This window comes from Eubalaena glacialis, chromosome 6 (genome assembly GCF_028564815.1).
Source record: "Eubalaena glacialis isolate mEubGla1 chromosome 6, mEubGla1.1.hap2.+ XY, whole genome shotgun sequence".
NCBI classification, from domain to species: Eukaryota; Metazoa; Chordata; class Mammalia; order Artiodactyla; family Balaenidae; genus Eubalaena; species Eubalaena glacialis.
In genome coordinates this window covers 88,557,133-88,576,759 of record NC_083721.1, presented here as the reverse complement: position 1 = coordinate 88,576,759, position 19,627 = coordinate 88,557,133, and the positions used below count along the sequence as shown (strand labels likewise).

The 19,627-nt window shown below is 45.1% G+C and overlaps 1 protein-coding gene across 4 annotated transcripts in view; it reads left to right on the top strand.

Moving 5' to 3' along the window:
* The window catches only part of USP13 (ubiquitin specific peptidase 13), a 130,103-nt gene that overhangs the window by 12,794 nt on the left and 97,682 nt on the right, over positions 1–19,627 (top strand). For 3 of the 4 annotated variants that reach the window (XR_009701284.1, XM_061193384.1, XM_061193383.1), the window contains exon 1: positions 1,716–1,930. The exons of the other annotated variant lie outside the window; for it this stretch is intronic. Coding sequence is in view for 2 of the 3 variants with exons in the window: in XM_061193384.1 (XP_061049367.1) it covers positions 1,763–1,930 (168 nt within the window). In the remaining variant the exon portion in view is untranslated. Of the gene's footprint in view, positions 1–1,715; positions 1,931–19,627 lie in introns of those variants that run through there. 4 annotated transcript variants of the gene reach the window in all.

Here is a 19,627-nt window from a genome sequence, read left to right as displayed (position 1 = left end):
TGCCACTCTCTCACTTCGTCCCAGCTTACCCTTCCCACTCCCTGTGTCCTCAAGTCCATTCTCTATGTCTGCGTCTTTATCCCTCTCCTGCCCCTAGGTTCTTCAGAACCATTTTTTTTTTTTTTAGATTCCATATATTTTTTTAGATTTCCGTATACCCTGAGAAAACCATAATTCAAAGAGTCATGTACCACAATGTTCATTGCAGCTCTATTTACAATAGCCAGGACATGGACGCAACCCAAGTGTCCATCGACAGATGAATGGATAAAGAAGATGTGGCACATATACACAATGGAATATTACTCAGCCATAAAAAGAAACGAAATTGAGTTATTTGTAGTGAGGTGGATGGACCTAGAGTCTGTCTTACAGAGTGAAGTAAGTCAGAAAGAGAAAAACAAGTATCTTTTTGAACTATAGTTTTGTCTGGATATATATGCCCAGGAGTGGGATCACTGGATCACATGGTAATTCTATTTTTAGTTTTCTGAGGAACCTCCATACTGTTCTCCATAGTGGCTGCACCAACTTACATTCCCACCAACAGTGTAGGAGGGTTCTCTTTCCTCCACACCTTCCCCAGCATTTGTTATTTGTAGACTTTTTAATAATGGCCATTCTGAGCAGTGTGAGGTGGTATCTCATTATAGTTTTGATTTGCACAGAAATCAGCATTTTGAGTCACTATTTTTCCATTTCATTAACTGGTAGGGATCACAGGTATCCTGCCCTTTAAGTTGGGTGTAGTTAGGGAAGCTCAATGGAATTGAACCTGTATTTTAAGAGTTTTTTGGAGAAAATGAGAGTATGCTGTGAGGCATGCTCTGTTTGCAGATTATTCACCCCCCCTTCTCCCCAGCCTAACGCTGTTTATTATTTATTTTGAGGAACTGGACGTGCAAAAGCAGGGAAGATGCATGTGTGCACGTAAGATCCCAAATCAGTCAGTTGAATGCTGAACGCGGAGACCTCGAATCTCGCAGAACACTTTCCAAAGGTAGAGAAAAATATACCCCCCCCAAATAATCTTGACACCCCTCCCCCATACGTAAGAAAAATCTGTATTATTGGAAGAATACACATCTATCCTTCCTGGATCCTACTCTATTCTCTTTTAACGAGATTTAGGTGTTAAAAAAGTGAGGAATGAGGCTTAGTGAGATTAACACTGAAGTGCAAAGAACAAATTTAGATTTGGGCCCGACGTTAGGTTCTAGATTTGCACCTCAAGTTCCACCCCTACCCAATCAGGGGCAGTCCCCGCTGTTATCCTCAGATGTTTTAAAAGCAAGCGGTTTTTAAAAGCTCAAATCCTGCTCTTTGTGTTGGTTGCCTCGGAGTTGCCCCTTCGCAACCTAACGATTTACGGTAGAAAACACCGAGGTGGTGCCCCACGGCAGCATGCTCTCGACTTCCGAGCCTGCGGCCCGGGGTCTTGCCCTCCGCCCCCGGCGCCGAGCCGGGCCAGGGCGCAAGGCCCCTCTCCAGCTCCCCCTCCCCGCGCGCTGCTGCTGGCCCTTCCCAGCGCCCCGCCTGACGCTGCAACTGGGCCGGCGATTCGCCATTGGATTAAAAATAGCAGCGTCCCTTCCACCAGCCCGCCAGTAGGCCCAGGCCTCCCGTGCCCGCTCCAGCCCCGCGGCCCGCTTTCCCCACCCTTCCCGGCTCGGCTCCCGTCGCCCGCGCAGCCCGCCGCCGCCGCCGCGGGCGGACCCAGCGCTCCGCTCCGCTCCGCTGCGCTTGGGTGCGCGCCGCGGCCATGCAGCGCCGGGGCGCCCTGTTCGGCATGCCGGGCGGCAGCGGCAACCGGAAGATGGCTGCAGGAGACATCGGAGAGCTGCTGGTGCCCCACATGCCCACGATCCGCGTGCCCCGGTCCGGGGACAGGGTCTACAAGAACGAGTGCGCCTTCTCCTACGACTCCCCCGTAAGTGAGGCTCGGCGGCGCCGGCGGCGCCTCAGGGGAGGGTCGCGGGGCGGGCGGCCTGGGGCGGCCGCGAGCCGCCGAACTCGGCGGCACGTGAAGCGGGGGGAGAAGATGCGCAGTGGCAGCCGGGGACCTCCTCGCCGGGCGCCAGAGTTGGCTCAGGGGCACGGCAGTTCAGCAAACACTTAGTGAGTGCCTACTGGGTGCCCGGCGCTGCATGCCCCAAGGCTGCTGAGGCCAAAGACTGGGCGGCCGCGGTGGCTTGCTCCGCCAGCCTTCTTAGGCTGCCAGGGCCCCAGTACCTAGAAGCTTGCCCCAAACCCCGCCACCGTTTGAAAGATAGATCGAGTCGAAGAATTCCCTGATCTTAACTGTACGTTGCAGATGGTTTGCGTCCTCTTTGGGGCGACAGCCGAGGGCGGATAGGTGGACGAGATTGATTCCCCCCCTTCTCTTTCCGGGACCGTTTGCTTTGCCCAGGGATTCCCACTCCTGGACAATTATGATTTCCTCTCTGAGCTTTTCTCCCTCCACTTTAAATTTCTCCCCACTCCTTTTCTTTACGTCAGAATGTCAGAAGAAACCTTCGGGTGCTTCCACTCGGGCAGCAGAAATAGGGGGTCTGCTGGATTACTACGGTTTCCTTAAGCCTTTCCGCTTCCTCCTCTAAATGAGTCACTTTGAAATGCAATAATATAAATTATTAAAAGTTCAGTCGCGAGTCGTGACCTCAGAGACTGGAGGGGGAAGTGAAGACGCATCACCGCCTTCCACCCAGGGCTGTTGGTGGTGTTTTTCACCAGGTTGTATGTGTAAGTGTGAGAAGGAAAAGGAGGGTGAATGTCCCTTTCGAGAGTCAAAATGGGCTTCAAAGTGTCAGCTGTCTGGCGTTTATCATGTCTTTTTGAGGATCAGGTTATTTTTATCCACCCACTTTAGAGCTCATGTGTCACTGGGCAGATCTCAATGCAAAAGAGAGGTGCATGGATGGAGGGACTGAGGCAGGTTTCACAACAATAGTCTAACACATTTTATTCTTATTATGTATTGTTGGCGAAAAAAAAAAAAAACCCAAATGAGCGGCAAATGTTCCAAAGTATCCTTTATTATGTTGTGAGTTGATTTCAACTGATTTCAAAGCCTTTTTGTTTTGTACACACTGGAGTCCCAGAATTAGTATCCTCTGTGATATTTAATTTTTCTTTTTTGTTAATTCCAGATCATTTGGGGGATAAAAATCTCATTTGTTCATTGCTTATTTTTTTCTTTCAAAAAGGTCTGTGTAGAGTGGAATGAAATGGTTATATTTAATGCTTGGCGTATTGTGATCACACTATGTAATGTGACGGTCAGCAGTGTCATTAAATCCTGTTATCCACAAAGTATTTGAAAATGCCATTTTCAGATTTTGTGTCTAGTGTTGGGCAGGTTTCCACTAATAGCTTTTAAAGGTGGAGCGGGATGACCCTAATTAATTTAAGCCATCTGCAGATTGTGAACTCCAGGAAGAAAGTAGCCTAATTCTTTTAGGATAACACATGTGAAGTGGGTAAAACTGCTTTTTCTATGTTTGATCTGGGTTACTGTTCAAATTCTTCTTACAAACTTCGTTATTGGAAGTCTTTGCCACATTATAGTGTAAGGCAGGTGTGAAAAAAAAAGCTGATTATTTTAATTCACTTCCACAAATAGTTATAGGGAGCTTACTGTGTGCCAAACACTATTCTAGAAGCATCTTGTCCAGTGTAAACTGATGATTTCATTCATGTCACAGTACTTCTTTGGGGAAGACTAGGCTTATTTACAATGCCAGGGAATCAGTATATTTCCTTGTGTTTCAAGGGAGGAAGAGAAAGAAGGTTTTATAACAAGTTATATTAAAGCACAGTGCATGATAATTTCAGATCTTTCCCTATGGTCCTTAACACTTCACCATGAACCCCATAAGGGTTCTTGAGCACCTACTATGTGCCAACTCATACATGCATGGCTATAAGAACCATACAGAGCAAAATCCATTGGTGCCAAACACAGCAGACTTTAATCCACCAGTGCTATAGGACTGTGGTAGACAAAGGACCAAAACCATTTGAGTGGAAAAAATAGTCATCCTTGCATTGGATACTTTTGAAAATGGTCTTAGATAAAGATGCATAGAAATAAGTAGGAGAACAACATTCCAGCTCAAGTAATAGTTCTTCTGGGATGGGTGAGAATTGTTTTTTCACCTACCAATTTGGTTTCATCCCAGGCCCACCTTCTCACCTCGACCTGTAGGTTCACCTCTCCATAACTTGGTTCATCTTGCAAGATCTGTGATGGGACCTTCCTGGAGAATGGGGACTTTGTATCTTTGTATTCCCAGCAGCTGGTGCAGCATCTGGTATATATGCCAGGAACTCAATGAATGTGTAGGAGATATACAAATTACTTGTGGTTACGGGTTCTGAAAATGGTAAGAATACAACATATGGGAAACATTGGGAAAGGAATCATGTGGGGTTATCATGTAGAAAGTGGTGACTTTGTTGTGGGGGACAGATGTGAAAGAGAGAGCCAGACTGGCAGGGTTTGAATCCCAGCTCTGTCACCCAGCTGTGTAACTTCTCTGTGCCCCAGTTTCTCCATCTGTAAAATGGGGACAATCATAGAACCTACCTCATGGGGCTGTTTTGTGGATTAAATAAATTAATATGTAAAGTGTGCCTGGCCAATTAGTAATCACCATAGGAAGAAAAGAAAGAGATAAAAGAGAGTTAATCACATGTTGTAAGCCCAGGTATTTGGTTGTCAGGGGTTATGTAGAAAGTTTGGTGTGGTTGAGTGGGGAAATTGGTTCATACTTCTGCTCACAAGCCTTCATGAACCACCATGTAAAATCTACTCTCATCTCCTTAGTTATTGAGCCCTTCCTTCATCTGAGTGTACCTTGTCCCACCTCTTCTCACTTTCTAGGTTGTCAGCTCTGGGGAGTCCAGTCTCTGGGTTTTCAGTGTGTTAAGGCTCATTTCCTTTTCTAGGACCACCTTCCACTATTTGCCTTCTGCTTCAAACTTCATCCTTTCCTCTGAAGCCTACATTACTTAGGGTCTGTGTCTTATAACACAGCAGTTATAGTCTGTCTTCTATAGTTTGCCATCATTTTATTTTCTTTTACCCATTTAACTTGTAGTTCTAAAACATCTACTTGGTATGAAGCATTAGGTGGGAGAGGAGCTGGGCCACTCTGGTGCTAATTATGCCCCTCCCCACCTGTCTGAGAGTGGGGAGCTTATCTTATGCCCTGTCTCAGCTGGGGTCAACTGAAGACCGAGACAAGGGCTTTGGTACAGTCTGTTTATTTTGGGAAACAAAATCCAGCGGGAAAGGCTTTGAGATCATCTCCTTGTAGGAAAATATGAAATTGTGATTTACAATATTGATATTGTGATATTGTGATTTACAATAAGGAATATATATTTGGTCTTTGACCCTCTTCCTGGCACAGAGCTCCTAAAACTCTTGGAATTTCCTAAGTGATAAGAGCCATGAAGGTGTCTTTTGTTATCCTTAAACAATCCCCTTTCAACCACACCTGAGTTTGTGCTAGGGGCTTTTGGAAAGCTCCTTAGGATGGGCTGGTTGTCAGGGGAACCAACCAAGTGATTAGAAGGTAGGAACTTTCAGCCCCTCCTCACCTCCTGGGAGGGGAGAGGACCTGGAGATTGACATAATCAACAGTGGCCAATGATTTAGTCATTCTTGCCTATCTAATGAAGACAACAACAACAAAAGTCCCTGAACTATGGGGTTTGGAGGGTGCTGGGAGGGCACAGGAACTCCACGCGCCATTCCCCATACCTTGCCCTGCGTATCTCTTCTTCTAATTGTTCACTGGTATCCTTTAACATCCTTTGTAATAAACTGATAATCCAGTAAGTAAGTTGTTTTTCTGAGTTCTGTGGGCCGCTCTAGCAAATTAATTGAACCTGAGGAGGGGGTCATGGGAACCTACTATTTATAGTCAGTCCTTCAGAAGCACAGGTGATAACCTGGACTTGGCAACTGGTGTCTAAAGTAAGTGGGCAGGGGGAGGCAGCCTTGTGGGACTGAGCCCTTAACCTGTGGAATGTGATGGTATCTCTAGGTAGTGTCAGAACTGAGTTAAATTGCGGGGCACTCAGTGTCTACGGAGAGATGGAGAATTGCTTCCTGAGGGGTCCACCCCACCCCTCACATTCGGTGACCAGAAGTGAAGTATTCTGTGAATAGAGGAGCGACACAGGCGTGTACTTCTGTCTTTCTGTCCTTCCTTCTACAAGTACTTATGGATCTGCCTGGTACTACCTCAGACATTGCTAATAATAATAATGACAGCTAATATTTGTACAGAGCAGTGGTTCTCAAAGTGTGCTTCCTGGACCAGCAGCGCCAGCATGTCCTGAGAACCTGTTAGAAATGCAAATTCTTGGGTCCCATCCCAGACCCACTGAGACAGATACTCTGGGATGGGGTCTAGCTATCTGTATTTGAATAAGCTTTCTAGGTGATCCTGACCCGTGCTAAAGTTTGAGAGCCAGTGATGGGGCACTTGCTAGTTGCCAGGCAGCATTCTAAGCATATATTTATTCATATATTAACTCATGGAAGCCTCACAACAACCTTATGCTGTATATTATTATCATTTTGCAGATGAGGAAACTGAAGCACAAAAGTCACATAAACTATAAGTGGTAGAGCTGAGATTTGAATCCAGGTTATCTGGCTCTAGAATCTCTGCTTTTTTGTTCTTTATTTATACCAATTTAACCATGTTAATTGTACAGTTCAGTGCCATGAATACATTCGCATCGTGTGTAACCATCACCACCATCCATCTCCAGAACTTTTCTATCATCCCAAACTGAAATTCTATACCCATGAAGCAATAACTTCCCTTCCTCCCTACTTCCAGCCTATGGTAACCACTGTTCTATTTTATGTCTCTATGAATTTGCCTATTCTAGGTACCTCATATAAGTGGGATCACAGAGTATTTGTCCTTTTGTGTCTGGTTTATTTCACTTAGTATATCTTCAAGAGCTTCATCCATGTTGCAGTATGTATCAGAATTTCCTTCCTTTTTTAGGCCAAATTATAGTCTATATTTTGTATAGACCACATTTTCTTTATCCATTCATCTGTCGATGGACATTTGGGCTGTTTCTGCCTTTTGGCTATCATGAATAAAGCTGCTGTGATCAGTGGTGTACAAGTATCTGTTTGAGTCCCTGCAGGGACTGTTCTTTACTATTGTGCTGTGTATGCTGCCTTCTGGGCAATGAGACTTGCTATCATGGTGTTTAGTTGTTTCCCAGGGGAAAAAAATAATTTAATTTAGGATCTATGTGGAAAAATCCTCCTCCTAATGGATAAACAGATGTAAGATAGTAAAGCAAAATTTAGGAACTTACAGATTGTTTTTTTTTCTCTTGGAAGATATAAACTTAAACTAAGTCTAATTGGTTTCACATATCAAAAGTTCCCTTCTAAAAGCAACTAACTAAAAAGTTGTTTTACAGCAACAATTCTCAAGCTTTTTGGCTCCTTTATACTCAAATATTTTTGAGGACCCCAAAGAGCTTTTGTGTGGTTTCTATCTATTGATATTTACTGTATTAGAAATTAAGACAGAAAAACTTAAAACAGCTTCCATTCCATTAGCTTATTAGAGTGATGATGTCATCGGATGTCACGTAGACTCTGAAAAACGCTCATGAGAGCATGTGAGTGATAAAGGCAAATGAGTTCATTATGAAAATAGTTTTGACCTCCCAGATCACTTGAAGGGTCTTGGGGCATCACAGGGTTCCCAGGCCATACTTTGAAAACCAAAGTTCTAGAGTTTAGGCAAGTACAACTGGTTACTCCAGTGACATACCCCACCTGCATTGAGGTTTTTGTGGGTTCACATTTTCACATTGTGGTGATTGAATAATTTGTTGTTAATCTAAGCTCAACCATAATGTCATATTCCACACATACATTCTTCTTAAAGCAAATTAAAATTTAGAGAATTTGACTCCTTTTGAAAACAATTGCAACTACTTGGGCTCGAATTATTGGCTCTTTTAGAGATGAGAATTCTTTATTCTTTTGAATATCAGCTTTACTGTAGGATCATCTGGCTGGGCTGTTTCTTTGGGGAACCTTACATTTTAGCATCCTGATTTTTTTCCTTTGACCACGGGTTAGGAGACTTCTGTCATCTCCTGCCTGGAAGCTGAAGACCTGTCTGCCAGGACTCAGGGGAGCTGAGCAAAAGAGGATGAGGGTGGTCTCAGCATATGGATATAGAATACCAGCTGGATATTGTCTCCTGGTTCTCAACCCTATCCCTGTTTTGCTAAGCCTTCTCCCATGTTGCAGGAGCTGGGAACATGGACACTGCATTTCCCAGAATCCTTTGATGGCAGGATTCTGATTTTGGTTCTGCCAGAGAGATTTGGAAGGCGAAAGAGAAGGAGAAGCCACTATTGCTATTGCACAATTCACATTGCAGATGTGAGATTTTCCAGTCAGCTTCTGAATGTCCTTCTGGGACTCAAAGACACATCAGTCATGGGGGAGCTGGGGTCATCTGTTCAGTTGCTTGTGATGCTTGTGCATCCTGATTTCTTGAACTTGAGTGGTAGTTTCTCTGACCTTGGCTCTCATAGCTCTTCCCATGATTCTGTAAGCCTCTAATTTGCTGTAGTAAATCCCTTCCTGCCTGAAATACCTAGAATAGTTTGTATTTTCTGACCCGTTCTGTACTGATACATGTACATTACACATACGTGTCTAATTCTCATGTATTATGGTACCCCTATTCTTAACTGAGCCCATTGTCCCACAGACCTGAATCCTTTGTTTTTACCTGCTTTAGAGAATAAATCAGTAGTTTGCTGGTATGGAGGGGGGATTTGGGGCGCTGAGTGGTACCTACATAGATTTTCAACCTTTCCTCCTTGTTTTAGCTCCTTTTCACCCCAATTTCAGAGTAACCTGGAGTTTTCTGGAGGCTTTTGGAAATTCTGGGGTGTAAATCAGATAGAATCTTGGCTTTTCCTCCTGCAGGGCTAGGATTCGGCTTTATCAGCTCATCTTAGTCTTTTTAGTGCTTACCCATCTACAGCACAGTTTCCAGATTGGTGGTTTATGTTTTAAAAAAATCACTTAAGTGTTCTTTTATTTGGGTTTCAGAAAGGAGTGAAATTGACATATATGTGTAATCAGCCCTATGTACCCTAGAGTCCTGCTCTTCTAATCTAATAATCAAGAAGTCACTTGCTGTCTCTTTTTGGCAGCAGTTAATTACCCTTTAAAGTTGTGTCATTTTTAGAGTTTGGGAGTGTAAGAGATGATGCTGATCCTGTCAGGGAGCCTTTTTGGGAGAGTTTGTATTCTCAGCTCACGTTGAACCTGGACATCTGTGCATCTCTGAATTCTCTTTTCTGTCCACTACATTCTTCCTGTGAACTGGAGCTAAGTTCAAGGTGCTGCCATTCATTTAGTGCCCCAGTCTGGGAGATGTACAATGCCATCCACTCTACCTCCCTTTCCCTCTCTCTCTTTTTAAACAGCTGTGTAAAATACAACAGAAAATTTACCATCTTAACCATTGTAAGTATACACGTCAGTGGTATTAAGTACATTCCCATTGTTGTGTGCAACCATCACCACTATCCATCTCTGGAACCCTTCATCTTGCACAACTGAAACTCTTTCCCAATTAAACGATAATTCCCCATTCCTCCTTCTTCCCAGCCCCTGGCAACCACCATCCTACTTTCTGTCTCTATGAATTTGACTGCTCTAGGTTCCTTATGTAAGTGAGATCATACAGAATTTATCCTTTTGTGACTGGCTTATTTCACTTACCTTGTTTTCAAGGTTCGTCCATGTTGTAGCGTGTGTCAGAATTTCCTTCCCTTTTAAAGCTGAATAATAGTCCATTGTATGTATATGCCACATTCTGTTTATCCATTCAGCTATCAGTGGACACTTGGGTGGCTTCCACCGTTTGGCTATTTGAATAATGCTGCTGTGGACATAGGTGTATCCCTGTCTCTTTTACGTCACTTTCCATTAGTGACTGGGTTCCGGCTTGGCTTCCTCTCTCCTTCTCCACTGCCAGGGCTCAGGCCCTCATCACCTCTTGCCTGGATGGACTCTTGCAGAAGCCTCTTAACTGACCACCTTGCCTCCCTTTTATCTGTCACATTGCACTCCCTGTTGTTTCTCTAGAACATGGGTCTTATCACGTCTTCCCTGCCTAGGAATTTTCAGTGGCACTGTTCAGACTTTTCTAACAGAGCAAACAAGTCAATTTACCACGTTGGTCCAACTTTCCTTGCCAGTGTTGTCCCTTAGCACCTTTGTGTTCTTCAGATGCCCCATGCTTTCATCCCTCCATGCGTTGGCCTGTGCTTGGAATGGAATGCCCTCTCCCAACCCCTCACCCCCTGAAAACCCCACCGATCCTTAAAAACCAGCTCAGGTGTTCTCCTGGGGTCTTCCCCACACCCCCCAAGCTGCGTTAGAGAATTATTTTCCTGTGCTTTCAAAGCACTTTGTCCATCTCTATCGTGGTTGGGATACCGATTGTTGAAGACACAGAATAGCTGAGGTCTTAGAGAATTAAGGATTGAAAACTGTGCCGTTTGGGAACCTGTGCTAGTAAGGCTGTATCTTTTCTGTTTTTCAAAAAATCATGAGCATACATTTTGGAATAAAAAATGTTATTAAAAATAACCAATGCCGTATTTTTATTTTATCATATTGTCTGGAAAGTCGTAAGCTGGACCCTTGAAAAGCTAGGGAAATGTGTCTTGGGTACTTGCTGAGTATTTTGTGTATTATGATTCTAGATGCCCCAGGATCTTGGTAGAAGTGATCACACGTGGTGCCCCTCGGGGAGGTGACAAGAGAGCTGGTGTCTGTGGGTGTCGTCCAGGCCTCTGTGCTGCCACTCATGATCAGCCCAGGACACCCGTTGTCCCCATGTACAGGGCAGATGTGAACGAGAGCACCTATTTTTAGAGCTGGAACAGCAGGACAAGGCAATAATAAGAATTTAATGAATCTGAACGTGACTCCAGACTAGAGATGTTGCAGAATAGTATGTGCTTCCTGTAATAAGATTAACAATAAAACATTTTGTTTTGTGTTAATTAGCAAGTACTAATACTTATTTAGCGCCTCTTATGCCCCCAGGACTGCGCTAGGTGCTATTGGGGAGGTGTGAGTATTAGGAGAGAAACAGAGGACCACAGGAAAGGAGAGAATGATCTGGATCTCTCTATCATAGTTGAGTGTGAGCACCAATTCTGAGTGTCTATAATAAGTCAAATACTGTTCTAGGTACTTCTATATATAGCATCTCATTTAATTACAATTGTAACTGGTTATAAGTGATAATTACTATTGTTGCCCTGTTTTACAGAGAGGAAACTGAGAGTCAGGGAAGTTAGGTAGCTTATTCAAAGATGTGTACAGACATCTCAGTATGTGACAGAGATGGGACGTAAGCCCTGATATGTCATGAGGTTAGACCCTGAAGCACTTAGAGGATATTTAAGTTTTGAACAGTGTGGCACTTGTAACGTGTGAATGGAGATTTCAGGCACAGGAGTAATCAGTAAAGTCTAGAAGAGTTATTGGCCTGGACAACTGGATGGGATCTGAAAAGGTGGCATTTTGGAGGAGGGGAGACAAAGGTGTGGAGGTGGCACCAAGCTCGGCATGTAAATGAGAGCCTTCACTGGCTTATGGAAGAGAGGATTACTGGGGAGACTGGAAAGCAAGGCTGGGACTTCTGTGGGTTGTGGAGGAGATTGTCTTGATAAGATTAGACCGGATGAGCAGGCCAGTTAGTTAAGAGCAAGGGAACAGCGTGGGGCCGTGGTTATTTGGTGTGGCTGTTCTGGGAGTGGAATGAGGGATAGGTTGGGAGGTAGGGAGACCTTGAATAGGAATTCACCTAGGAGTCTCTTGTAATATCGGAGGGGGCGCTTTCCTGAGGGTGATGGCAGTGGGGATAGAGATGGCGGGGTGTTGGGACTAAACTCGGTAGAGATTTCGATGAAAGATATGGCTCAACTTAGAGAATATGCAGTGGGTGAAGGAATGGGAGGAGTTAAAGATGACTTCACAGCCGGTACCCTGGGAGATGGAGTGTATCAAGGACATAGATGAGGAAGGTGAGGCGGTCAGATGCGAGTTGGCAAGTACCGCATGCCCACAGGGAAAACTGGGGACTGACTGTCTTGGAGCTCAGAGGTCAGGGTTCGGATTGCGGAGTTTGGCAGCCCCTAGTTTAGAGACCCTGGATTTGTGAGTAACCCTTCCTTTTGACGGGCCTCAGGGCCCCACCTCTTTGCTCCTGGGATCTTTGCCCCCCGGGTTGTTGAGGAAGCAGCGACTGGCCCAGGCCTCTTGCCCTCCCACCGATTGGCCCGAGTTCCAGAGAAACTCAGACAGGAGCCCGGGGCAGTATTTCCAGCCCGAGGCTTTGGAAGGAGCCTCAGTTGGTGTGGGCTCTTGCTCCAGACCCCCACCCAGCGGAGCGGGACCACTGATAGATCCAGTTTAGTGGCTGAAGTTGATGAGGGTGCGTGCACCGTGGAGGCCGGCAAACCCTACAGCTGCTTCCCTAGCGTCTCGGAGCCCCGCCCGGTGGGTCTTGCCACTGCTGTTGTCAGGGAGCTGTCATCCTGGAAAGGCTAACTCCAAGGACTCAGCGGTCCTGTCCTTTTTTTTAAAGATTTTTTTTGATGTGGACCATTTTTAAAGTCTTTATTGAATTTGTTACAGTATTGCTTCTGTTTCATGTTGTGGTTTTTTGGCCGTGAGGCATGTGGGATCTTAGCTCCTAGATCAGGGATCGAACCCGCACGCCCTACCTTGGAAGGCGAAGTCTTAACCACTGGACCACCAGGGAAGTCCCCTCCAGCTGTCCTTTTGAGTTCGGGGAGTGGAGCTGCCAGGGCCTGCTCCAGCTTCTCCCCTCCCTCGCAGGAAAGCCTGGCAGAGCACCCGGCCCAGGCTACTCACTTGAGTGGGGTGGCTCTCCTTTGCCTGTCCCTTCTGCTTTCTTGGAATGATATAGCCTTGAAAAAAAGGAAGAAACTGCTCTTTTCCCCAAGCCCCTAGAATGGCCTGTGCTTACTGCCAGCCGCCCACCTAGCTCCTGCCAACAAAATGACATCTGCTTCTCAGTTGAACCCGGTAGCACTTGGGGGGCCAGACTGGCCTGGGTCCCGGTCTGCCCCCCTTCTTACTACTTCATAGCAACAGGACTTCAGCAAGTGCCTTAATTTCACTGACTTTCTCTAAGCCTTGGTTTTCCCTTCTGTACTACCTACCTTGCAGGGTTTGGTGTACTCACGGCTGCCCGTGGAATACTACTTATTGCTATCCTTCTCTTTAGTGGGATGTAGTGGGGGGGATCCCTCCGAGAAGAAGGTGAAATGGGATTTATAGGGTCTTGGGGTTGCCATAGAGGGATGTCCTGTACTTGGTAATTCTTTGTGAGGCTCTGTCTGGTAGCAAAAGCCTTGGGCGTGAGTGTTTGCTAGCCTCCTTTGGGGGGAGCTCTGTTCAGGGGTGTTTTTCATACTCAGCTTCAGCTCATACTGATGGACTTTTTATGGGTTAGCCTGGAAACCTAATCTTCATGTTTAATATAGTTTATCAGGGGAAATGCATCCTGAAGAAAGCCATCTGTTCTTAAAAGTAATAAGAAAAGACTATAAGAGGTTTTTACCTTTGACAAGGTGGTTTCACATTTTTTTTTTTTAGATGTAAGCTGGGAATTACTTAGATGGATTATAGCTTCAGTTCAGTGCTGCTGAAGATGCTCACCTCAGTGTCTTCATTCTCTGATGATTTTTATTTTGCCCATTTGTCCTCTGAGCATCGTAGTAGCTGCTTCTCCTCGTGTCCTGCCCAAACCCTTCCCAGCTGTTCAGGTGACAGCATCCTCATTGCTCCAAATACCCAGAGCAAGGGTTTAGTTTCCTACTTAGGAAAAAAGTTAATAAATGATGCCTCAGTGGAACAGTAAATTTATAGTGTGTCAAAACCTTGCTGCTCGGACTGTGCCTTTAGCCGTCTGGGACCAGGCTGTGCAGCTGTAAGGCGTAGGAGTTCTCTGCAGAGAGAACGTCAAAGTTGGACCAAACTAGAAGAATCATGACTGCATTAACATGTCTATTTTTTCTTAACACTTCATGGCCACAAGCATGATTTATCAACGTTTAGCAGAGGCCTACAGTCTCTTGGGATTATATGCGTTTGTTTTTTTTCTACTTAGCTAATTTGGACAAATTTATTTCTGTGGATTTGCTGTTGAAACCAAGGTTTTGGATTTTGCAAATGTTGTGTTCTGTTCTACTGGTGAGCTGTTTGAGTCTTTCCCAGCCTTTTTTTTTTTTTTTTAAATAAATTTATTTATTTTATTTTATTTATTTTATTTTTGGCTGCTTTGGGTCTTCATTGCTGCGCGTGGGCTTTCTCTAGTTGCGACGAGTGGGGGCCACTCTGTTGCGGTGCACGGACTTCTCATTGCGGTGGCTTCTCTTGTTGCAGAGCACGGGCTCTAGGCGCGTGGGCTTCAGTAGTTGTGGCATGCAGGCTCAGTAGTTGTGGCGCACAGGCTTAGTTGCTCTGCGGCCTGTGGGATCTTCCTGGACCCGGGATCGAACCGTGTCCCCTGTATTGGCAGGCGGCTTCTTAACCACTGCGCCACCAGGGAAGTCCCCCAGCCTATTTTTTGATAGTGCTTTTTCTCTATCACATTTCCCCTTTCTGTGGGTTGTGTGCTTGCTGCACTTGATCTGGAACTTTGTTTTACTTTCTTCTTTTTTTAAAATTTAATTTGATTTATTTATTTTTATTACTTATTTATTTATTTTGGCTGCGCTGGGTCCCAGCTGCAGCATGTGGGATCTTCATTGTGCATGTGGGATCTTTAGTTGCGGCATGCGGACTTCTCAGTTGTGGCCTGCGGACTCTTAGTTGCGGCATGCATGTGGGATCTAGTTCCCCGACCAGGGGTCGAACCCGGGCCCCCTGCATTGGGAGCGTGGAGTCCCAACCACTGGACCACCAGGGATGTCCCCGTTTTACTTTCTGACTGCACATTTGCTTCCCATCTGCGTGTACTTAATTTTTGTATTTTAAAACTGTGGTCTATTTGTTTTGCTCTAGAAGCCAGATTGTACTGGAGAATCTGTGCTCCGGTCATTGGAATATTCATATGTACCGTTCAGATATGGAAGTATCCGAGAGGCTGGATTAATAGGCAGATGCTTGCTTGATGAAAGCAAGAGTCAAGCAGAGAGAGGTGGGCAGTCTTATGAAGTAATGAATCAAAGCAGTTAGGGGTTGACATCGATTCTGCCGTTTCCCACACACTTCTACAGCTATTCTGTCTTCTATGCTTATGGGCTGTACCCTAAAGTTATAGCCTGAATCTACACCAGTCTCCCCATCTCTGCTGCGAGCACCCAGCCCCCGCTCCCTCCTCTGCCTCCCCCAGAGGCTAAGGTGCCATCTTGCCTTGTTTAGACAGGGCTGTCTAAAGGATTTTCTGGGATGATGGAATTGTTCCATATCTGCACTGCCCAGTATGGTAACCCTAGCCACATGTGACTGTGTACAGAGCTCTTGAAATGTGGCCACTGCGATCAAGAAACTGAAATTTTCATTTAACCTAATTTAAATTAATTTAGATTGAAACATTCACATATGCCTAGTGGCTACTGTATTGGACAGCATGGGTCTAGACTTTACAGTAGCCTTGGAACCATGTATTCTCTGGATCATCTCCCCAGAATTCTCTCCCTGTTGCCAGAGTGATCTTTTTTTTTTTTTAATAAATTTATTTATTTATTTATTTTTGGCTGCATTGGGTCTTCGTTACTGCATGCAGGCTTTTCTCTAGTTGGGGCAAGCGGAGGCTACTCTTCGTGGTGGTGCGCGGACTTCTCATTGCGGTGGCTTCTCTTGTTGCGGAGCACGGACTCTAGGCACACGGGCTTCAGTAGTTGTGGCTCGTGGGCTCTAGAGCTCAGGCTCAGTAGTTGTGGCGCACGGGCTTAGTTGCTCCATGGCATGTGGGGTCTTTCCGGACCAGGGCTCTAACCCGTGTCCCCTGCATTGGCAGGCGGATTCTTAACCACTGCGCCACCAGGGAAGTCCCAGAATGATCTTTAAAAATGTAGATCAGATTGTGGCGCTTCTCATCTGGGAACCGTCCAGTGGTTTTGCATCCTGCTCTTCTCCTGCCTCTGCAGACCTCTCCTCCCTCTCCCTCGACTCCAGCACCCTGAGTTTCTTTCTGTCTTTTGAGGACATAGCCAGGCTTTTCCTGGAGTTGTGGCTTTTGTACGTGCTTTTTCATCTAGAGAGGGTTCTCTTTCCACTTTGCTTGCCTGGTCCCTCATCCTGAGATCTCGCCCTCCCGGAGAGCCCCCCATGCTCCACCCCCATCACGCTGTATCAAGACCCCAACTCCCTGGTCTCCACCCTCAGGCTCCTCTATCACTCTTATCTCTGCCGGAAATGATCTTTTATGTCTCTTTCTGTTTATTTTCTGTCTCTCCTTGCTGGGATGTAAATGTTATCAGGACACCAAGCTTGCTTGTCTTTCTCTCTGCTGAATAAACTTCCTGCCCCACATCCCCCCACCCCCCTTCTCTTGCCCCCGGAGAAGACATCACAGCCTCATTCTCTCTCATAGCTTCTTTTCCAGACTCCGCACAGACCATCCCCGCCTGTAAACTTGGATGGCATCCGACTGGGGTACAGTGTCCTTGATTAGCTTCATTTTTCTCAGTTGTAATCACATTCTTGTCTGCCTTCCTAATCACCTCTCTTTTACTTGTGTGTTCCCACGTTTCCTTAGCTACTCATTTCGAGATAATCTCTTAGTTATTTCAAACCACACTTTTACTTGGAGTAGCGAGAATATCCAGACCCTTAAAGCTGTGAAGTTGTGAAAGCCTAAGGAAAGCTTGGTTTAAGAAAAGGAAACATTTGAATGACTGCCTGTTCTATTCCACATATATTTTTGGATTCTAAATACATTCAGTTAAGAAAAATATTATTGTTTTTATTATTAAAAAGTGAATCCATGTTCCTAAAGAAAAATTAGAAAATGCCAAAAGACTATGTGAAGAAAAAAAAAAAAAAATCACACCTTATTTCCCGATGCTGTTAGGACATCCTGTGCCGTGGAGCGTGTACGTGTTATGTATATTACATCGTACACACTCTTTTGTTACTTGCTTTTTTCACTCAAAAATACTATGACAGTTTTTCCTATTAGTAAATACTCATCCCAAGTCAATTTTAAATGGCTGAAGAAGTGTTACGTTTCATGGATGTACCGTAAATTACTAAGCAAATCTGTTCTTGAGCATGGGGGTTAGTTCTTTTCACTATTATAAGCAGTTATTTTAGTTCATTTCTTTTCTCTCCTTTTTTTTTTTTTTTTTTAATAATCAGTGTTATAGGAAATACTGCGTTCTTGTCCCTTTTGTCTCCCTTGTGTACGGGTGTGTGTGTCGTGGATTTGTTGTGACTACATCTACCTGCATCATGTTTCTCTTTGAGGCAATGACCGCTTGTTTTCCACACTGTTCTGATGTTATACAAACAAGGGTTATGCAGGATGCTGTTTCCTGAGTGCGCGGCTCACACAGGCTCCCTCTCCCTTCCTGTCTTCCAGCGGAGGCTGGTCTCCAAGAACACACTGTCGTAAACAAAGTTCTTCAAACACCTACTGATTGACAGTGTGGTGTATTTTTATTTAAAATGACTGTTCACTTGCTCCTCTGAAACATGTTGTAACCTTGACCTTTATATTCGCCAGTGTTTTAATATTCTTTTAAATGACAAGCAGTGTAAAACAAGGTGACTTTGTCCTTAATGTTACTTCTGAATAGTATGCAGGGTCATCCAACATAAACTAATAAGTGAATGGCTCTGTATCTGTATTGAAATGCATTGAAGACTAGGTTTAAACAATGCATGGGCTTCTAATGCTGCTCTTCTCTTTTAGGGATTGATTGTGGGGTGGGAGAAGTTGACAGAGGGAATTGTTATGGAGTCTTGGAGAAGCCCTGAGTGGTATTTCTTGACTTCCTTGTAATTTCAGGTTTCTAAATCAAGTCTTGCATCTTGGTCACGTTTCTGTTCAGTGCATCATGTAAATGATAATTAGAATCTTCTTTAGCTAAGACCATGCAGAGAAGCACACACTGGTCATTCTGGGCTGGGTGGCCTCTGGAAGTAGAAGTCAGATAGGGTCCATGGTGGGAAGGGAGTGTGGAGACAGCATTGCTGTCTTGAAGAACCATGTGAGGCTGGCTTGGTTATGGAAGGCAGGAGAGCTGGGACAGTGCATTTCTGGCGTCCATGTTGCTAAGAGCATGACTTTAGCCAAACAAACCTGAAAAGTGAGTATTCCTGCTGGTGCCTCAGTCTGTTTTTCTATGCCCGGCCATCGGTTCTCTTTTGATGATTCCTATTGTTTAGTTATACCAAAGAGTTTAAATCGAGCCTGTGCTGCGCAGTGTATTTTAAATCCAGATCGGGAGGGCACTGAGGACCGGTTTGAGAGAGAGAGACTAAACCGTGTAACTAAATGACAAATAACTACACAAAACTTGCCGTTCCATGTTTGTCCAGTCCTGCTCTGCACTGTTCAGGTACTGTTTTTGCAATTCAGTAATGAATGTGATACAATTTTCCTGCCCTCAAGGAGCATATGAATGCATGGCTCAGCTTCTGAATGAAGGAATCTGGGGTTTCTCACAGCTGCAGATTTCAATGAACAAGATGCTAACAGTTGTGAAATGAAAGTGGGTTTGGTGTTAAGGACCATCAGCACAGGGGGATGAGCAGAGGGGTGTGGGAATCGGTCACGGGCAGAGGCTGGCAGGTTGACAGATGGGTGTGGGACCTGGGCAGTGTCTGCAGATGTGCAGGCGGTGACATGTGCAGCTGGTTTTGACATGGGCTGCTCTGAAGGCTTGACGCCTGGCCTGGTGTCCCTGCGGGTCCTTGAAGAGATGCTTGCCTGACAGTGAGACTCTCAGAACTGGGCAGTTCACCTAGCTCTAGACCAGGGCTACTTGAAGTGTGGTCAGCTGACTGGTGCCATGAGATAAGCACAAACATTGAGAGTAGGTGCTTAGAAATTTCTATAGCAACTTGACATTGAAGCCACATCCAAGTGCATCAGCAGTGGATTAGTTTGTTTGAACAGGCTATAGACCCATTTGGGTTTTGAGGTGCTTACACATTAAATTCACACCTGGCTGGAGCTGAGAACTAGCCACGTGCAGTGGGACCACCAGGACCATGTATCTTTCCGTAATGAATAGAAGCAAAACAAAATACAAAACAAAACGAAACAACCTGGTCCTTCACGACAGTAGTATGAGATACACCACTCTAGACCAAGCACAAAGGTAATGGGAGGCGAGGCTGAGGACCCCCAAGTCAAGAACTTAAATAAATATAAAACCGTTGATCTGTTCCAGTTTCATTTCAGGTTTTTGTCAGCGTACAGCCTCCCTTCCCCTCTCCCTTTTCTTCCTTGTCATCAGTATGTGTTCTCTTTCCCATGAACATTATTTTTGTATGTACATTATACACAATTCTATACATATTTTCTGTACGCAA